The 13,855-nt window shown below is 38.0% G+C and overlaps 1 protein-coding gene across 5 annotated transcripts in view; it reads left to right on the top strand.

Annotated features, from left to right (window-relative positions):
* Nucleotides 1-13,855, top strand: part of vps13b (vacuolar protein sorting 13 homolog B) — a 457,366-nt gene that overhangs the window by 12,909 nt on the left and 430,602 nt on the right. For all 5 annotated transcript variants that reach the window (XM_088326330.1, XM_088326329.1, XM_088326331.1 and 2 more), the window contains exons 5-8: nucleotides 3,240-3,407; nucleotides 4,493-4,674; nucleotides 4,906-5,080; nucleotides 11,260-11,522. In XM_088326330.1, coding sequence (XP_088182456.1) covers nucleotides 3,240-3,407; nucleotides 4,493-4,674; nucleotides 4,906-5,080; nucleotides 11,260-11,522 — 788 coding nt within the window. The remainder of the gene's footprint in view (nucleotides 1-3,239; nucleotides 3,408-4,492; nucleotides 4,675-4,905; nucleotides 5,081-11,259; nucleotides 11,523-13,855) is intronic.

Raw genomic sequence — 13,855 nt, 5'->3', positions numbered from 1 at the left:
TGACAGCTGCCACTGAAAAGTCACTACACAATCATGGGAATTTGCTTTTACAACCGTTTAAAACCGTTATGCATCTTATCGTCTTATTTACTCTATATCATTGAAAGTGCGTCCCAAAATGCCTCGCATCCCCTGGACCATCCAATTTTTGTTTTCATAACATTCCCATAATAATCAAGTAATAATTATACTTAAACCCCAATCCACACTATTACAAATATTTTCCAGTGTAAAATTAATGTCTGCAGAATATAATTACAATGCAATTATGATAATAAAAAAATGTTTAACCAAGGAGCGAGTTGTCACAGAAGAGAGAAAAAAGGGGGAATCAAGGGGTATACTGTTTACAAAATAGGTCACAGTGTAACACCCAAGTTATCTGAAACGCAGCATGCATGAATATATGAACTTGTAGTCATTCCTGGCTAGTTGTATCTGGGGAGGATCTATTTCCATGCCTAATGTTATGATATAATATCTTTTCCCAGCTGTTAAAGCAAGGTTCCTCACCTTAGATTCTCCCCCTGGGCCTGCATTTATCTGAGCTCTGAGGTTGGAGAGAGAGAGTGAGAGAAAATTTCAGCACACTTGGTGCACCAATGCGCCAAACAACCACAGCCTACATAGGTCCTTGGGCCAAATATTGCGTCACTTCCAACACAGTCCAGAGATGGTGTGGGCATTGCTAAACATATTGCGGGTGTAAAGCTTCCATATAGGGCTTAGCCATTGAAACATAGCTTTTTTTTTTTTTGCTAACTGCACTTGAGTAAAAAAGCTTTGAGTAGTATTGTGCCTGATTAGTTTCTTTTCAGGAGCCAGATAGTCCAAAAAAACCATGGATCATTCTGACTGACACTTGTTTGAAGAAGTCAATTCAATGTATTTACGATCAGGAATGATTGTTTCTCCCTTGTTGTATACAGCACTTTAAATTCAACGTACTTGGAATGTTAATACTATGTTAGCTACTGTGTGTGTACAGTGTTTAACCACACATTTTTTGTGCTTCTATTACTTATTGAGTGTTGAGAATTGTGCATGCATGATTGTGTAATAATGTGCGTGATTGGAGGAGATTGAGATTTGCCGGGACTGCAGTGCAAACGCACTCCTGAGATAAATCCAGTGCTACTGCTGTCGTGGTACTGGGGGCCTCTCCAAAGAGAATAAATACAGCAGCTGTTCTGGTATTACTGGCAAATGCTACTTAAGGATACTGAATATCCCACCCATGAGCTTTTTACATATACAAGCTTACTTATGTACTAGACAAGTAACAAATACATTTAGTTGAGATAAAATCAGTTTTACTCTTTCACTTGATGACCTAATTACCTAAATGCAATTCCCTTTGAGTTTTTAACTTTGAATAAATTATTTAAATTACATAAAAAAAACTTTTCATTAGTATTTTTAAAGTTGCTGGACTTGCCCTGCCTCCTGGTTTCTTCCTAACTTTTGTGACTTGGAAGAACATTTTTGAATAGTGCATATTTTTGGGCTGCAGGACAAGTGCTGGCTCAGTCAACTGTTGACAGAAGGTCACACTAGTGTGATAGTTCGTAGAGAGTCTTTGCGTGAGCCCCTGACGCAAGAAAAGAGAAACATGAGTGAAAAACATCCCAGCAGTGGACAAATTAGATCCAGAAAGGGAAATAACATTGCTGGTTTAATGTCCGTACTGCTGATGCAACAGCAGCTTTTCTTACTGACCTCAGAACCACAGCCACACTTATACATGCTGCAGAAGCCAGAACACACACAAACCTTGGCACGAAGATGCATGCGGAGCCAGGCACCTATGTGACAAACACACACTACATTTGTAGCCCAGTTGATGTCACCTTCACCCTCAGCCGGCAAACTATAATTTAGAATCAGGCACAGCCCAGCACCTCTAATTTATTTTAATTTCATCAGGCATTAATGCTGCGTTGCTATTGGTTCTGGTCCTCTCTATAGTATTCATGAAAAAAACACACATAAACATTTGGTTTTTTTTTTTTCAAATAAAACTAAAACTCAACGTTTTTACTGATACTGTATGTTTTAATTGTGAGTGTGTCAAACTGAAGATTTGAGAAATTAATCACAGCAATGATCCGACGAGTAGGCGATTTCTTTTTAAATTATGTATTTTTTTTATGTAAGATTTTGGAGAAGATTAATTGTGACTCCTTCAATGTAGTTGTACAGCAAGGTTTAGTTTTTAAAAACTGGGCTCGCCCATGACAAGCTCTTAGCTCTGCGCCGGTAAATAATTATGTAAGTTGTGAACAAGGCCATTTTGACTAACAAAAACATGCTTATTTTCTAGGCATATCTATAGTAAATACATAGTAAAGGGGTACCTCTTCTTCTGAAGTTTACTTTGTTCCAGGATCGTGCTCGCAGCGTCAATTGCTCATTGACTGGTTCATTTTCTCGATATGAGATCATTAAGAACTAATTGGTCCGCTTCCGTCTTCCCAAAAGCATCCAAGTGAACAGTTATTAAACACATCTTCCTAATTAACAAAAACAAATTTAAATTGTGTTTAAACATAAAAATATAGTAATACTGTAAATGAGATGACATTAATGAAATAAAATGCGAGTTTATTATGAGCGCTGTAACAAATGTGTGTGCGGAGGAAAGTGTGGCGGCTGCAACGAGGAGTCATGGAGATAGCACACCTGTCAACTTGTACGTTTTTCACGTATTTCATACATTTTTTTAAATGTTTCAAATTGTGTATTCCGTATGACTATTTTTATACGGAAAAAAGACCGATTTTGTCTTGCCCATTACAGCTCTAATCTGGATCATCCTTGCCACTGATTGCAGATGGCAATGTCATCGTAGATTGCTAATATTGTTGCAGTATTCTACATAGTGTGTCTTGCTGTGTGTCGTGCCGTGTTGTGTTTGGAGATTATATTATTGCTTAATTAGGAGGATTTGCTATAATGGATGCAATTGGCAGAGGTTGACAGGCATGAGATTGAGAGATTGTTGATGATAAGTACAAACACTTACAGCACATTTTTTTTAGTTTGCCTGTGTAGTTTGCATGCTCAAATTGGACCAGACGATGCTGGCAGTAAGTAGTCACAGGCGAAGAGTTATGTTAAAAAAACTCGTTTACCAAAATTCTCGTGTTTAGAGGCACATATATAAAGAGGTACCGCTGTATGTGGTTTATATATGTTTTTGAATGTATGCTTGCTTTTTAAAAAAAAAAAATTTTTAGGTTATGTGCAGAGCCTAATCAGACGTGTGGTGAATAACGTGAATGTCCTGGTGAACAACTTGATCTTGAAGTACGTTGAGGACGACATTGTGTTGTCAGTCAACATTACTTCAGCAGAGTGCTACACTGTGGACGATCTGTGGGAGAGAGCCTTCATGGACGTCACTGGTAATGAAGACACCGTTTGTAGTATTCAACTTTAGACTATGTAATTCATTGTTACAAATCATGGTGTATAGCAGGGGTCAGGGACCTACGTCTCTTTTCATGAGTACATCTGGCTCAGATAAAATAGATATTGTGCAATTATTTTATACTTACATGCAGAGACCATTGCAGAGAATGCAGAACTGAGAGACTACTGATTAAAAAGGGTTCGGTCCAGTATATAAAGGACACAATTTCAAGGTCAAGGTGTCACGACCAACATACCCCGTTGTGGCTGTAAATCGCTAAATGATGCTTAACATGGAAGTTCATTTAACAATCTATGTTCATTGTTGAGACATTTTACGATTAAAAGCCAAAGAACAAACTTTAACCCAAAACAGGCTTTTTTTTACCCAAAAGTTCAGCCTTGTGATAAAGGGCTATACAAATAAACATTACTTGACTTGACTTCAAAGCACCTTGAGCAATTTGATTGAGAGGTAGGATTTGGCAGCGCTATACACAGGGCACGCGCAATCTTTTTTTTCCTTGCCTAGCACCTTCTGCACTGAAGGTAAATACGTTGGTATCCTCGTTAAAAGTATTTTGTGACATTTTTACAAAATAACTTTTTTTTGCACTTTGTTTTGAAACCATTATTTAGGACAAAATTGGCAGTCTAAATGAGCCTCAACACTCTTTAAGTAACTGCAGGAGAGATACGAACTTTTAGGTGGTATATTTTATCTCAAGTAACTGCGGGAGGGAAACACATTTTATGTCGTATATTCCTTGATATGGGACACAGGCTCTGGCATTATTATTATTATTTCATAGATTTTATCAAATCATCAAACATTACACAGTTAAATAAAATGCGCTGAAGAATTTGCTTTTGTCTGGAGAGCAGTTTCTTGAATTTTGTCTTAAAATGTATGGTGTGGCTCTCTTAAAAAAACCCAAAACATCCAAATATATTTTTGCTTCCATGGCTCTTTGGGTCAAAGAACTTCCCTACCCCTGGTGTATAGGATTTATGTTAAAATCTGGCTCTGGTTGTTGTTGGGCTCTGAGCATATCGTAAAACGTTTCTCTTTTTACAGCTCCAGAACTTGTTCTTCGCAAAGTGATCAACTTCTCTGATTGTACTGTGTGCTTGGACAAACGAAATGCAAGTGGCAAGATTGAGTTCTACCAAGACCCTTTGTTATACAAATGCTCTTTCCGAACACGGCTGCACTTCAGCTATGGCAATATCAATTCAAAGATCCCGTCTGTCATCAAAGTAAGTAAAACATAAAAAGAAACAAACAAAAAATTGATGGATTTTAAAAAAACAAGGTGTGGTTGCTGTGTGTATGCAGAAATTATATCACATAGCTTGTTCTTGTAGTAGCTAAAAAAATGTCCTTACACCGTGCCCTGGATGATGATAATGTTCATCTTTGCAGTGCCCTCTTCAAAGCTGATAAAAGAACTTTTGAATCTGTCTTGTTAAGTTACGATGTCTCCTCAGATCCAAACCATGGTGGACAGCCTGAAATTGTCCATTACGGATCAACAGCTTCCCATGTTTATCCGCATTTTGCAACTAATAGTTGCACTCTACTATGGGGAAATTGGAGGACATAAAGAAACTGAACGGGAAGAGGATGGCAGTAATGTCCTAGAAGCTGGAACCAATTTATCAGGTGAGTGAGATATTTTTTGACGGCCAATTTGCCTTTATTTACTTCTTCTCCTTATTTATGCCTTGGAATTAACCTCAAACATATCCCTTTAAGAGAAAATACAGTAATCCCTCGGTTATCGCGGTTAATGGGGACCAAAACCACCCGAGAAAAGTGAAAATCCGTGTAGTAGCGACGCCCCTTGAAAAATGCTTAAATTAAATTTTTTTTAAATTGTTATTATTTTTTTGGACCTGCGAAGCTCTAAACCCGCGAATGTGGAACCACGAAGTAGCGACGCCCCTTCAAAAATGCTTAAAAAATAAATAAATAAATAAAAAAGATTAATTATTTTATTATTATTATTTTTTAGACCCGCAAAGCTCTGAACCTGCGAACGTGGAACCGCGATGTAGTGAGGTCCCACTGTAATGGTTTATTAAGTTTTAAGAGAGTCATCTACCAATAATGGTGGTTAAAGAATAGAATACAATAGAATAGACATAGCACTTTTCAGTTATGAGTTCTGCATCTGCATCTGCATTTTTTTTTTTTATATAGCGCTTTTCAAGTCAATTACTTCCCAAAGCGCTTTACAATGTGCTTCACATTTCCCAATAGCGGTCTTGCAGCCATGTAAGGCGCTAACCTGCTTATTGGGGGTATTAGGGGTTCAGTGTCATACCCAAAGACACTTCGACATGTAACACGGACGAGCCGGGATTCGAACTGGGATCCCTTGATCCCAAGACGAGCGCTCTACCTCCTGAGCTACTGCGTTTTGTATAACCAGGCAAATATCAAAAGTTGTGATTAGAGGTGAGGTAACAGCCTAAATATACTGTAGCTGCTCCAGTTATTTCCACCCAATTAGTTCCAACCTGTTTTATGAAATGAAAATGAAATGATCTGCATTTAGATGGCGCTTTTCAAGTCAAGACCTCCCAAAGCGCTTTACAGTGTGCTTCACATTTCCCGATAGCGGTCATGCAGCCATGCAAGGCGCTAACCTGCATAATGAGGGTATTAGGGGTTCAGTGTCTTACCCAAGGACACTTATGTAACACGGATTCGAACTGCGATCTCTTGATCCCAAAACGAGCGCTCTACCTCCCGAGCCACTGCCGCCCCATCCAAAATCTTTAACTGTAAAAGAGTGAAAGCTTGTTTTGCTGGAAGTAATCGACAAAGTAAAGCAACTGGGTATGTGTTTGCTGAGATAAGCTTGGTAGCAGTTCTGCCTTGTACATGAACATTAGGCTCTCCTTAGTTGTTTTGTTTTGCCCTAATTAAAACGTTATTTTTGCTCACATAAGGTTGTTGAGTTCAGTAATTCCAAATTAATATGATAAGACACTTGACTATCATGGTATATAATTGTGACACTGCTGGTATTCAGTTTTACTACCAAGCAGTTTGTCAGAAAATATTAATTTATTAAGTGGCAGTATGCACAAAAAACTTCTTCTTACCAGTCATACAACTTAGCGAGTTTCGTGTGACATTTCTCCTTCTTATTTCTCTGCGTAATTTGGAGTGCTTGGGCTTCCAATTTAAATAGGGTTCATTACAAATAATTACCGTATTTTCACGACTATAAGGCGCACCGAAAGCCTTTATTTTTTTCAAAAGCTGACCATGCACCTTATAATGGATCAATATTGAATCGCAAGGTCTCGCACTTAAGGCATGCAGCCGCCCACTACCTTTTCCCCCGTAGGCGAAGTAGTCCGTGGTGTATGCTGGGATATATACATACATACACATACAGTATATATACGACGTTTCATTTCCTAACCAATGTGTCCGTCATCTTTTGAATCGGTTAATCGGCTAAAGTTATTCGGAGCTAAAGGTGGCGGGTTCTTTTTGGCATTTATAGGCTCGCATAGGCTAAAGCAGGGCAAACAAAGCCTGCAATTGGCCGAAAAAGATAAATGTGAATCACACGTTAGGTTGCTCTCCGGCATGGAGAAAACATTTTTTACTAGTCTGTATTTGTAAACCAGAATTATGGGGCTTAACCGACAGCTAGCAACAAGCAACGTTTATCGATGCAGATGCTTCTCAGCGGATTTTTTTAAAATTTGACTGCATTATTGCGCCTTTTGGAGTGTGTAAATATTTTACACTGTTGGATTCACTACAGGGAGCACGGCAGCGCAGTGGTTAGCGCTTGTGCGGCACAGTTCATGTCATGGGAACCTGTCGTGGGTTCAAATCCAGCTCCGGACATCCTGTGCGGAGTTTGTATGTTCTCCCCGTGCTTGCGTGGGTTTCCTCCGGGCACTCCGGTTTCCTCCCACGTTCCAAAAACATGCATTTCAGGTGAATTGGCCGGTCCAAATTGTCCCTAGGTGTGAATGAGCGAATGAGTTGTCTGTACCTGTGTGCCCTGCGATTGGCTTGCAACCAGTTCAGGGTGTCCCCTGCCCACTGCCCGGAGATGGCTGGGATGGGCTCCAGCCCCCCCGCGACCCTAATGAGGATAAGCGGTACGGCTAATGAGATGAATGAGATGAAAGTGTTTATTGTCAAGCACATTTCCCTGCACAATGAAATTAATGAATGGTTGGCATTTCTTGAATCCCAAGGGTTTAATCTTCCTAATGATATGTGGAATGACGCATTTTAGTGATTGGTGACATCGTACAGACACCGTGTCCGTACGTGTCTGGGACACGTATTTGCTTCTTTGCGAGCCATCGGAATGTTAAGGGGTTAATAAGTTTGACTAAACTATTTGACTGTTTTGTTGACTTTACCATTGTATCGCCTTATAGTCTGGTGCGCCTTATGTATGGAAAATATAGGACAAAAAATTATTTCTCGGGGGTGCGCCTTGTAACCCGGTGCGCCTTATTGTTGTGAAAATACAGTAACGAAATTAATTATTAACCTCATGACATTAAGTTTTTTACATTCCCTCCTTGCCAAAGATTGGCAAGTTTTATACTATATTCTATGTTACACTTATATTGGAAATTGTTCTGTAATGACAAATCATGATGCCCGATAAAGTTGAATATTGGCGTGTAAACTCATCATTGTAAAATCTTGCATGTTTCAGTGTGCTTCTGTTACAACTTTTCTATGGAGTATACTATGTGTCAAGGGGACTTTTTGTTCGTTCACATACATATGTATCGTAATCTGCAACATGTTTGCCGTGAGAGTTAGCTTTAAGAAGTTCTAGCTGTCACATTTCTAACAGTCCATTTGATCGGACAACACTATCACACATATTTTTTACAGGCCACGATTTATCAGGGGCTACCTTGAATGCTATATGGCTCACATTAGCCAGGAGAACAGCATGTCATTTTTTAAAAATCTAACAACGCGTATTAATTGGAATTTCAAAATAATAGTGAATACTAAGTCTCTGAACATGTATGTGAAGGCACATACAGTATATATCTATATGAATCAATAATGAATATATAGGACTGTCTCTGAAAATTATAATTTAGTGATAGTTACTTTCTGTCAGACAATTAAAAATAAACAAATGGCGTACATTCATTACAAATCAACTGTAACATTGCTAGCCTTTTATTATTTATGTATTGCCGATTCTGGTTAACAGCATATTATACTTTTTCTTGCAATTGTAATATTTTGAGATGTGATATTTGAGTTTTTGCCTTAAACATGATTGAAGTCTACAGTGGGAGATTAGTCGTAAACTTCACAAATCGTTTATTGTTTGCCACAAGCAACGTGGGAGACATGCCAAACATGTGGAAGAAAGTGCTATGGTCATATGAAACCAAATCAAAACTTTTTGGCAACAATGCAAAATAATATGGTTGGTGTAAAGACAAAAAGGCTACTCACTCTGAACACCATCGCCTCTCTCAAATACAGTGTTTGCATCCTGTATGGTCCTGCTTTTCTTCAGCAGAGACAGGTAAGATGGTTTCAATAGATGGGAAGATGAATAGAACCAAAAACAAAACCATTTTTGAAGTAAAACTGTTGGTATCAGCAAAACATCTAATACTTAGACAGAGATTTATCTTACAACAGCATAATTATCCAAAACATAAAAACAAGAATGTAACGGTTCACAAATATACATATGTATATGTTATAATGACCCCGTCATAGTCCATTCCGGAATTCATTTGCGAAGTTTTGTGCATGTGTTGAAGACTGTTGTTTACAAACGCTCTTTCTCGTTACATATTGTTTGACATTTTGAAATAAATGCTCATACATGTTGTTAATATAATACTGTGACTTATTTTATTTGGATAAGTTGTATGAATTCAGTTTCCAGGATTTTGTAAAAAATTGTGCTACTATTTATTTTTTCCGTTGCCTCATTTCTGAAATGAAAATTCCTTTCTATTACAAAATATTCACAAATTTTGCTATTTGTTGGTTATCTAAGCAAGAAATAGGAAACATTACTGTGTTATCTGATTCAATAGGTGATCAATTCACTTTTCTTTTATATCAACATGGAGAGACATCTACTTGCCTATCAGGGCATAGCCCTTTCTCCTATTTGTCTTCTGAGTTCTGTCTCAACGTCTATCAGCTGGCCATTCACTAGCATAGCCGAATATTATTCAAACTAAAGGGCAAAGTGACAGGGTGTACATGATGCCCTTGGAGACCTTTTTTGACATTGATACAGCTCTCATTAGAGGTTTTTAGGATCCAGCCACTAAGGCTTAGATGAACTAATGTGGGAAGCAGCGGTCATTTCATTCAGGCGGATGCAGTAAATTAGCCCCACATCTCTCCGAGAATTTTCCACTCACTTGTTAGGATTAATACTTCAAAGCGTTGCCGCTGTGTTTTGATCGTTTCATTGGTAATTGCTCCTTTATTCTGATTGTCTCGTAATTCAAACGTTTGCTTCGTCAGTGTGTGACACGAAGCAGAAAAGCTTAACTTGTTGAATTGACACCTCAAAGGCTACCGCAGAGTAAGAAAAAAAATAATCTGGTTGGAAAGGGAAAATTGCAGGAGAAAAAGAAATAATAACCCTTGACATTTGACTTGAGTGCCTATTCGCCAAGTGATATATTTAATTAAAATAGGTCATAATTTCACCCCTTAGCCTTTTGGATACCTAAGCAATGATCTCACGACAGCATTGTTTTCCCGCGGAGGACATGAGGCTGCATGGAATGGGATTACACATTCTTGTGTATTGACATCAGCTTCCTTTTCTCCATCGTTATAGAAATAGATACGAGTTGAAATCGCTGAATGAACTGTGTTTTTTAAACTGAGAGCTGTTTGGTGTCAGTATTTGGGACATAGAACTACCAATGTACCGTTCTGCTTCCTTACTACAAAATGCACTAAGATTGCGGGTAATGATATTAATGATATTAAGATTCATCTTTTCTGTCATGCCTTGTGTTTTGTATATGCGCTTTACTGACTCTTATTTCATTAAAAAAAAAACAATCAAATCATATGGCTATTTGGTATTAAACCAAAACCAAAAAGTAATTTTGAGGCACACACACTCCTTTTAGTGACTATTTCAATGACACTTGCTCCAGTACCTAGGACAAAACCACACCTGAGTTGAAAACTAGATTCAGCAAAGACCAACCGTGTCTCCCAGCTTCAAAAGATTGGCAGTGGTTTGTCAAATGCAGCAACTAGCTCGATTTTAGCGTGCATCTAGTCGGCTGCTCTCTACATCGCTTTCTTACACACTAGTACTCTCAGCTTCTGGGAGTGTCTTAGGGTTCGTGTTCACGCTCCCAATGAATATAAACAAAATTGATAAACATCTGCTGTCATGTACAAGCGGTACTCCTGCGGTAATACAGCTCTTTGACACCCCCTAGTGGCTCCCTTGCACTTTTTTAATAAACCGCAGCCCAAACAACTTAGTGACCGGCAACCCCAAGCCTGGCAACGCCGGGCCATTATGCTCGTAACAATAACGACCGTTCATTTATTCATTTCACTGCAATTTTGTGTTTTGTTTTTATTTGTAGATATATTGATGTTATTTTGTTGCAGTTGTTTATTTTATGTGTAATGGATATCGAATAAAAATATATATGTTTTACTTGCCGTGTTTTGACTATCTCTGGACTTAAATTCGACGCAACCACCACAAAAAACGAGGGATTACCGTATTCATTTTTACACCAAAATAACAGCTCCGTATACTCAATTGAACATACATGGTGCTTATTTATGTGTTATCGTTTTAGGAATGGATATGGACATGGAAAACCAAGGATTGAACCAGTTCTCCAATCAAGATTTCTATATGGACTCTGCTGATAGCAACCAGGGCTGGGTGTCTTGGGCATGGTCCTTTGTTCCTGCCATTGTGAGCTCTGAGGATGACGAGGAAGGTCTTTACCAGCAAAACGAGATGGGGAGTATCCCAAACAACCCCCAACAGCCAACACCCAAGGATCCAATTGTTTCAATAGGCTTCTACTGCACCAAGTCTTCTGTAATATTTAAGGTAAATTGGTGTTCTATCGCTATCGAGGGCATACTGAGGAATGTTTATATTTTGAAAATGTGATCATAATGCCCCTTTAGAAAAGCCTTACTCATCTTAGAAGTGTATTTGGGGTCATTGTCAGGATGGAATATTGCCCCGCAACCCAGTTTCTGGAGGAATTGGGTTATTCTTTCCTGTAGTATTTCACAGGACCTTTAGTTAGTGTTTCCCTTAATGAAATGCAACGCCCCAATTCCACTTGCACTCATGCAGTGTCAAACCATGACATTCCCAACACCAATTTTGACTTTACGCACAACAGTAACATGTTTGTACGCCTCACCTGGTTGCCGCCAAACATGTTTCACACCATCTAAGCCAATTATATTAATCTTTGTCTCATTAGACCAGAGGATATCTTTCCAGTAAGCTATGGCCTTTGCTGAGAGAGTTATTTTCATTGTGTCAAAGTGATGTTTCTTCAGTGATGTTCCATTTAACATTATGATGAAATCTCTGGAGACATGTGAGGGTTGTACTCACTTTTGTGACATACTGTACAGTGGATGCTGTTAATAGGGTAGAGTGTCTCACCATAAATTGCAAAATCAAAACTACCTGACTCCAAAAAAAACCCAACAATTATTCTATAATGTTTCAGTAAAATAACTGAACAATGTGAAACAATAAAAGTATTGTTTAATAATTGTTTTTTTTTTTTTTTAAACTCAATCATAGTTTTACACTGACGGAGGCGACGACTGACAAAATAATGTGTGTCTTGTTGTTTTTCTTAGTGTAATATTACAATTATGCTCCCTAAATACCCTCATATATCTGCTTTTTTTGTGCCATGTACAGACGCTATCCTGAAACAGTGAGGTAGATAGTCATACTTTAATTTTTATTCATTATTAAGATACTGTTTGTAGTTTTAGTGTGTAATAAACCTCTCAATTATTTGAAATTTAAAATGCCAGACTTTGACTATATTGACTCTGCTGTTCTGAATTATAAGACAAATACTGTATATAGGTGCGAGTGCCATGATTTTTTTTCCTCAATTGCACAATGGAATATGGAATATGATTGGAGATAATGTCATATGGATACATGATCTCTTCCCCATTGTTATGTTGTAAATCATGTTTTGCACCCACCCCTGAATCATGTGATTGTTTTGAGTTTCAGTCTGAAGGTCCCCAGGATGTTTCGGTTATTTTTGTCTCCTTTTGTTTTGTAGCTGTGGGTAGGGAAACGGCTAACTAGTGTTGGGATCCCTTTAATATTTTAAACATTAGAATATGTAATGATGACTATTCAGAAACACATTTCTTAATCTGTAACCCCGCCAATTCTATCCAAAAAGTTGCAGTTCACTATTGTTTACACTCAGGTTCAGCCATCATGTCATGTGTATGCTAATTCAGTATTTTCATTACTACTAGAAGCAAAGTGCTTACATCTTTAAAATGGTCTAATACTGATTTATTTGAATTACTGTATTTTCCGGTCTATAAGGTGCACCTAAAAACCCCAAAGCCAAAGATTTGAAAGTGTACGTTTATAACCCTGTGCGACTTTTATACCACAAAACACAATTGATATGATTGGAAATGCATATAGCATATTTATGTGTGCATTACCACTCAAAGTTTTACGTATGCTACCGTATTTGTGCAATGATTGATAATCAGAAAAACATCACTGACCTTTATCTCAAGCATTGTATACAACAGGAATTGAACCTCGGTTGCGGCGGTGAGAGCGCCGACACAATGATACAGCTGACATACGAAAAGGGATTAGATTTAACGCATAATCACACTATCTTTACTCACAGTGCCAGAAACGAATATTAGTCAACGGAAAAATAAGTTAGATGAATAAACGCAGTTTTCGATCCATGATTAAATACATCAGTTGTTTCTCTCGTGCTCTTTTGTGTCTATTTAAATAATTCTAGACGACTTTCGGTTTTCTCCATTCTTTTCAACACTTTGAGTTAAAATAGCTAGATCATGAGATAAAATCGAATGCCTTTTTGGATTGTCATCTGTATTGCTAGTTGTTCAGAGGTAAGGTCTTGGCATTCTTGTCACCACGGCCCCGGGTTCGATTCCTCATGCATGCAATGTTTTTCGATATTGGTCAGTCGACATTTATTAACTGATCAATCAATGCACATATTTATATCGTAATTATGTAAACTGTGCAATGATTATATGAAGAAATACAGTAACTCTTACTGTAGTTTAATTTCAGTGCGCTTTATATATGAAAAGTATACGAGGACTATTTTTCGGGGGTGCGTTTTATAATCCGGTGCGCCTTATAGTGCTTTTTCGATT

The sequence above is a fragment of the Urocampus carinirostris genome, chromosome 2 (genome assembly GCF_059441175.1).
Source record: "Urocampus carinirostris isolate Australia breed hairy pipefish chromosome 2, RoL_Ucar_1.0, whole genome shotgun sequence".
NCBI lineage: Eukaryota > Metazoa > Chordata > Actinopteri > Syngnathiformes > Syngnathidae > Urocampus > Urocampus carinirostris.
This window is presented reverse-complemented; position numbering and strand designations above follow the sequence as displayed.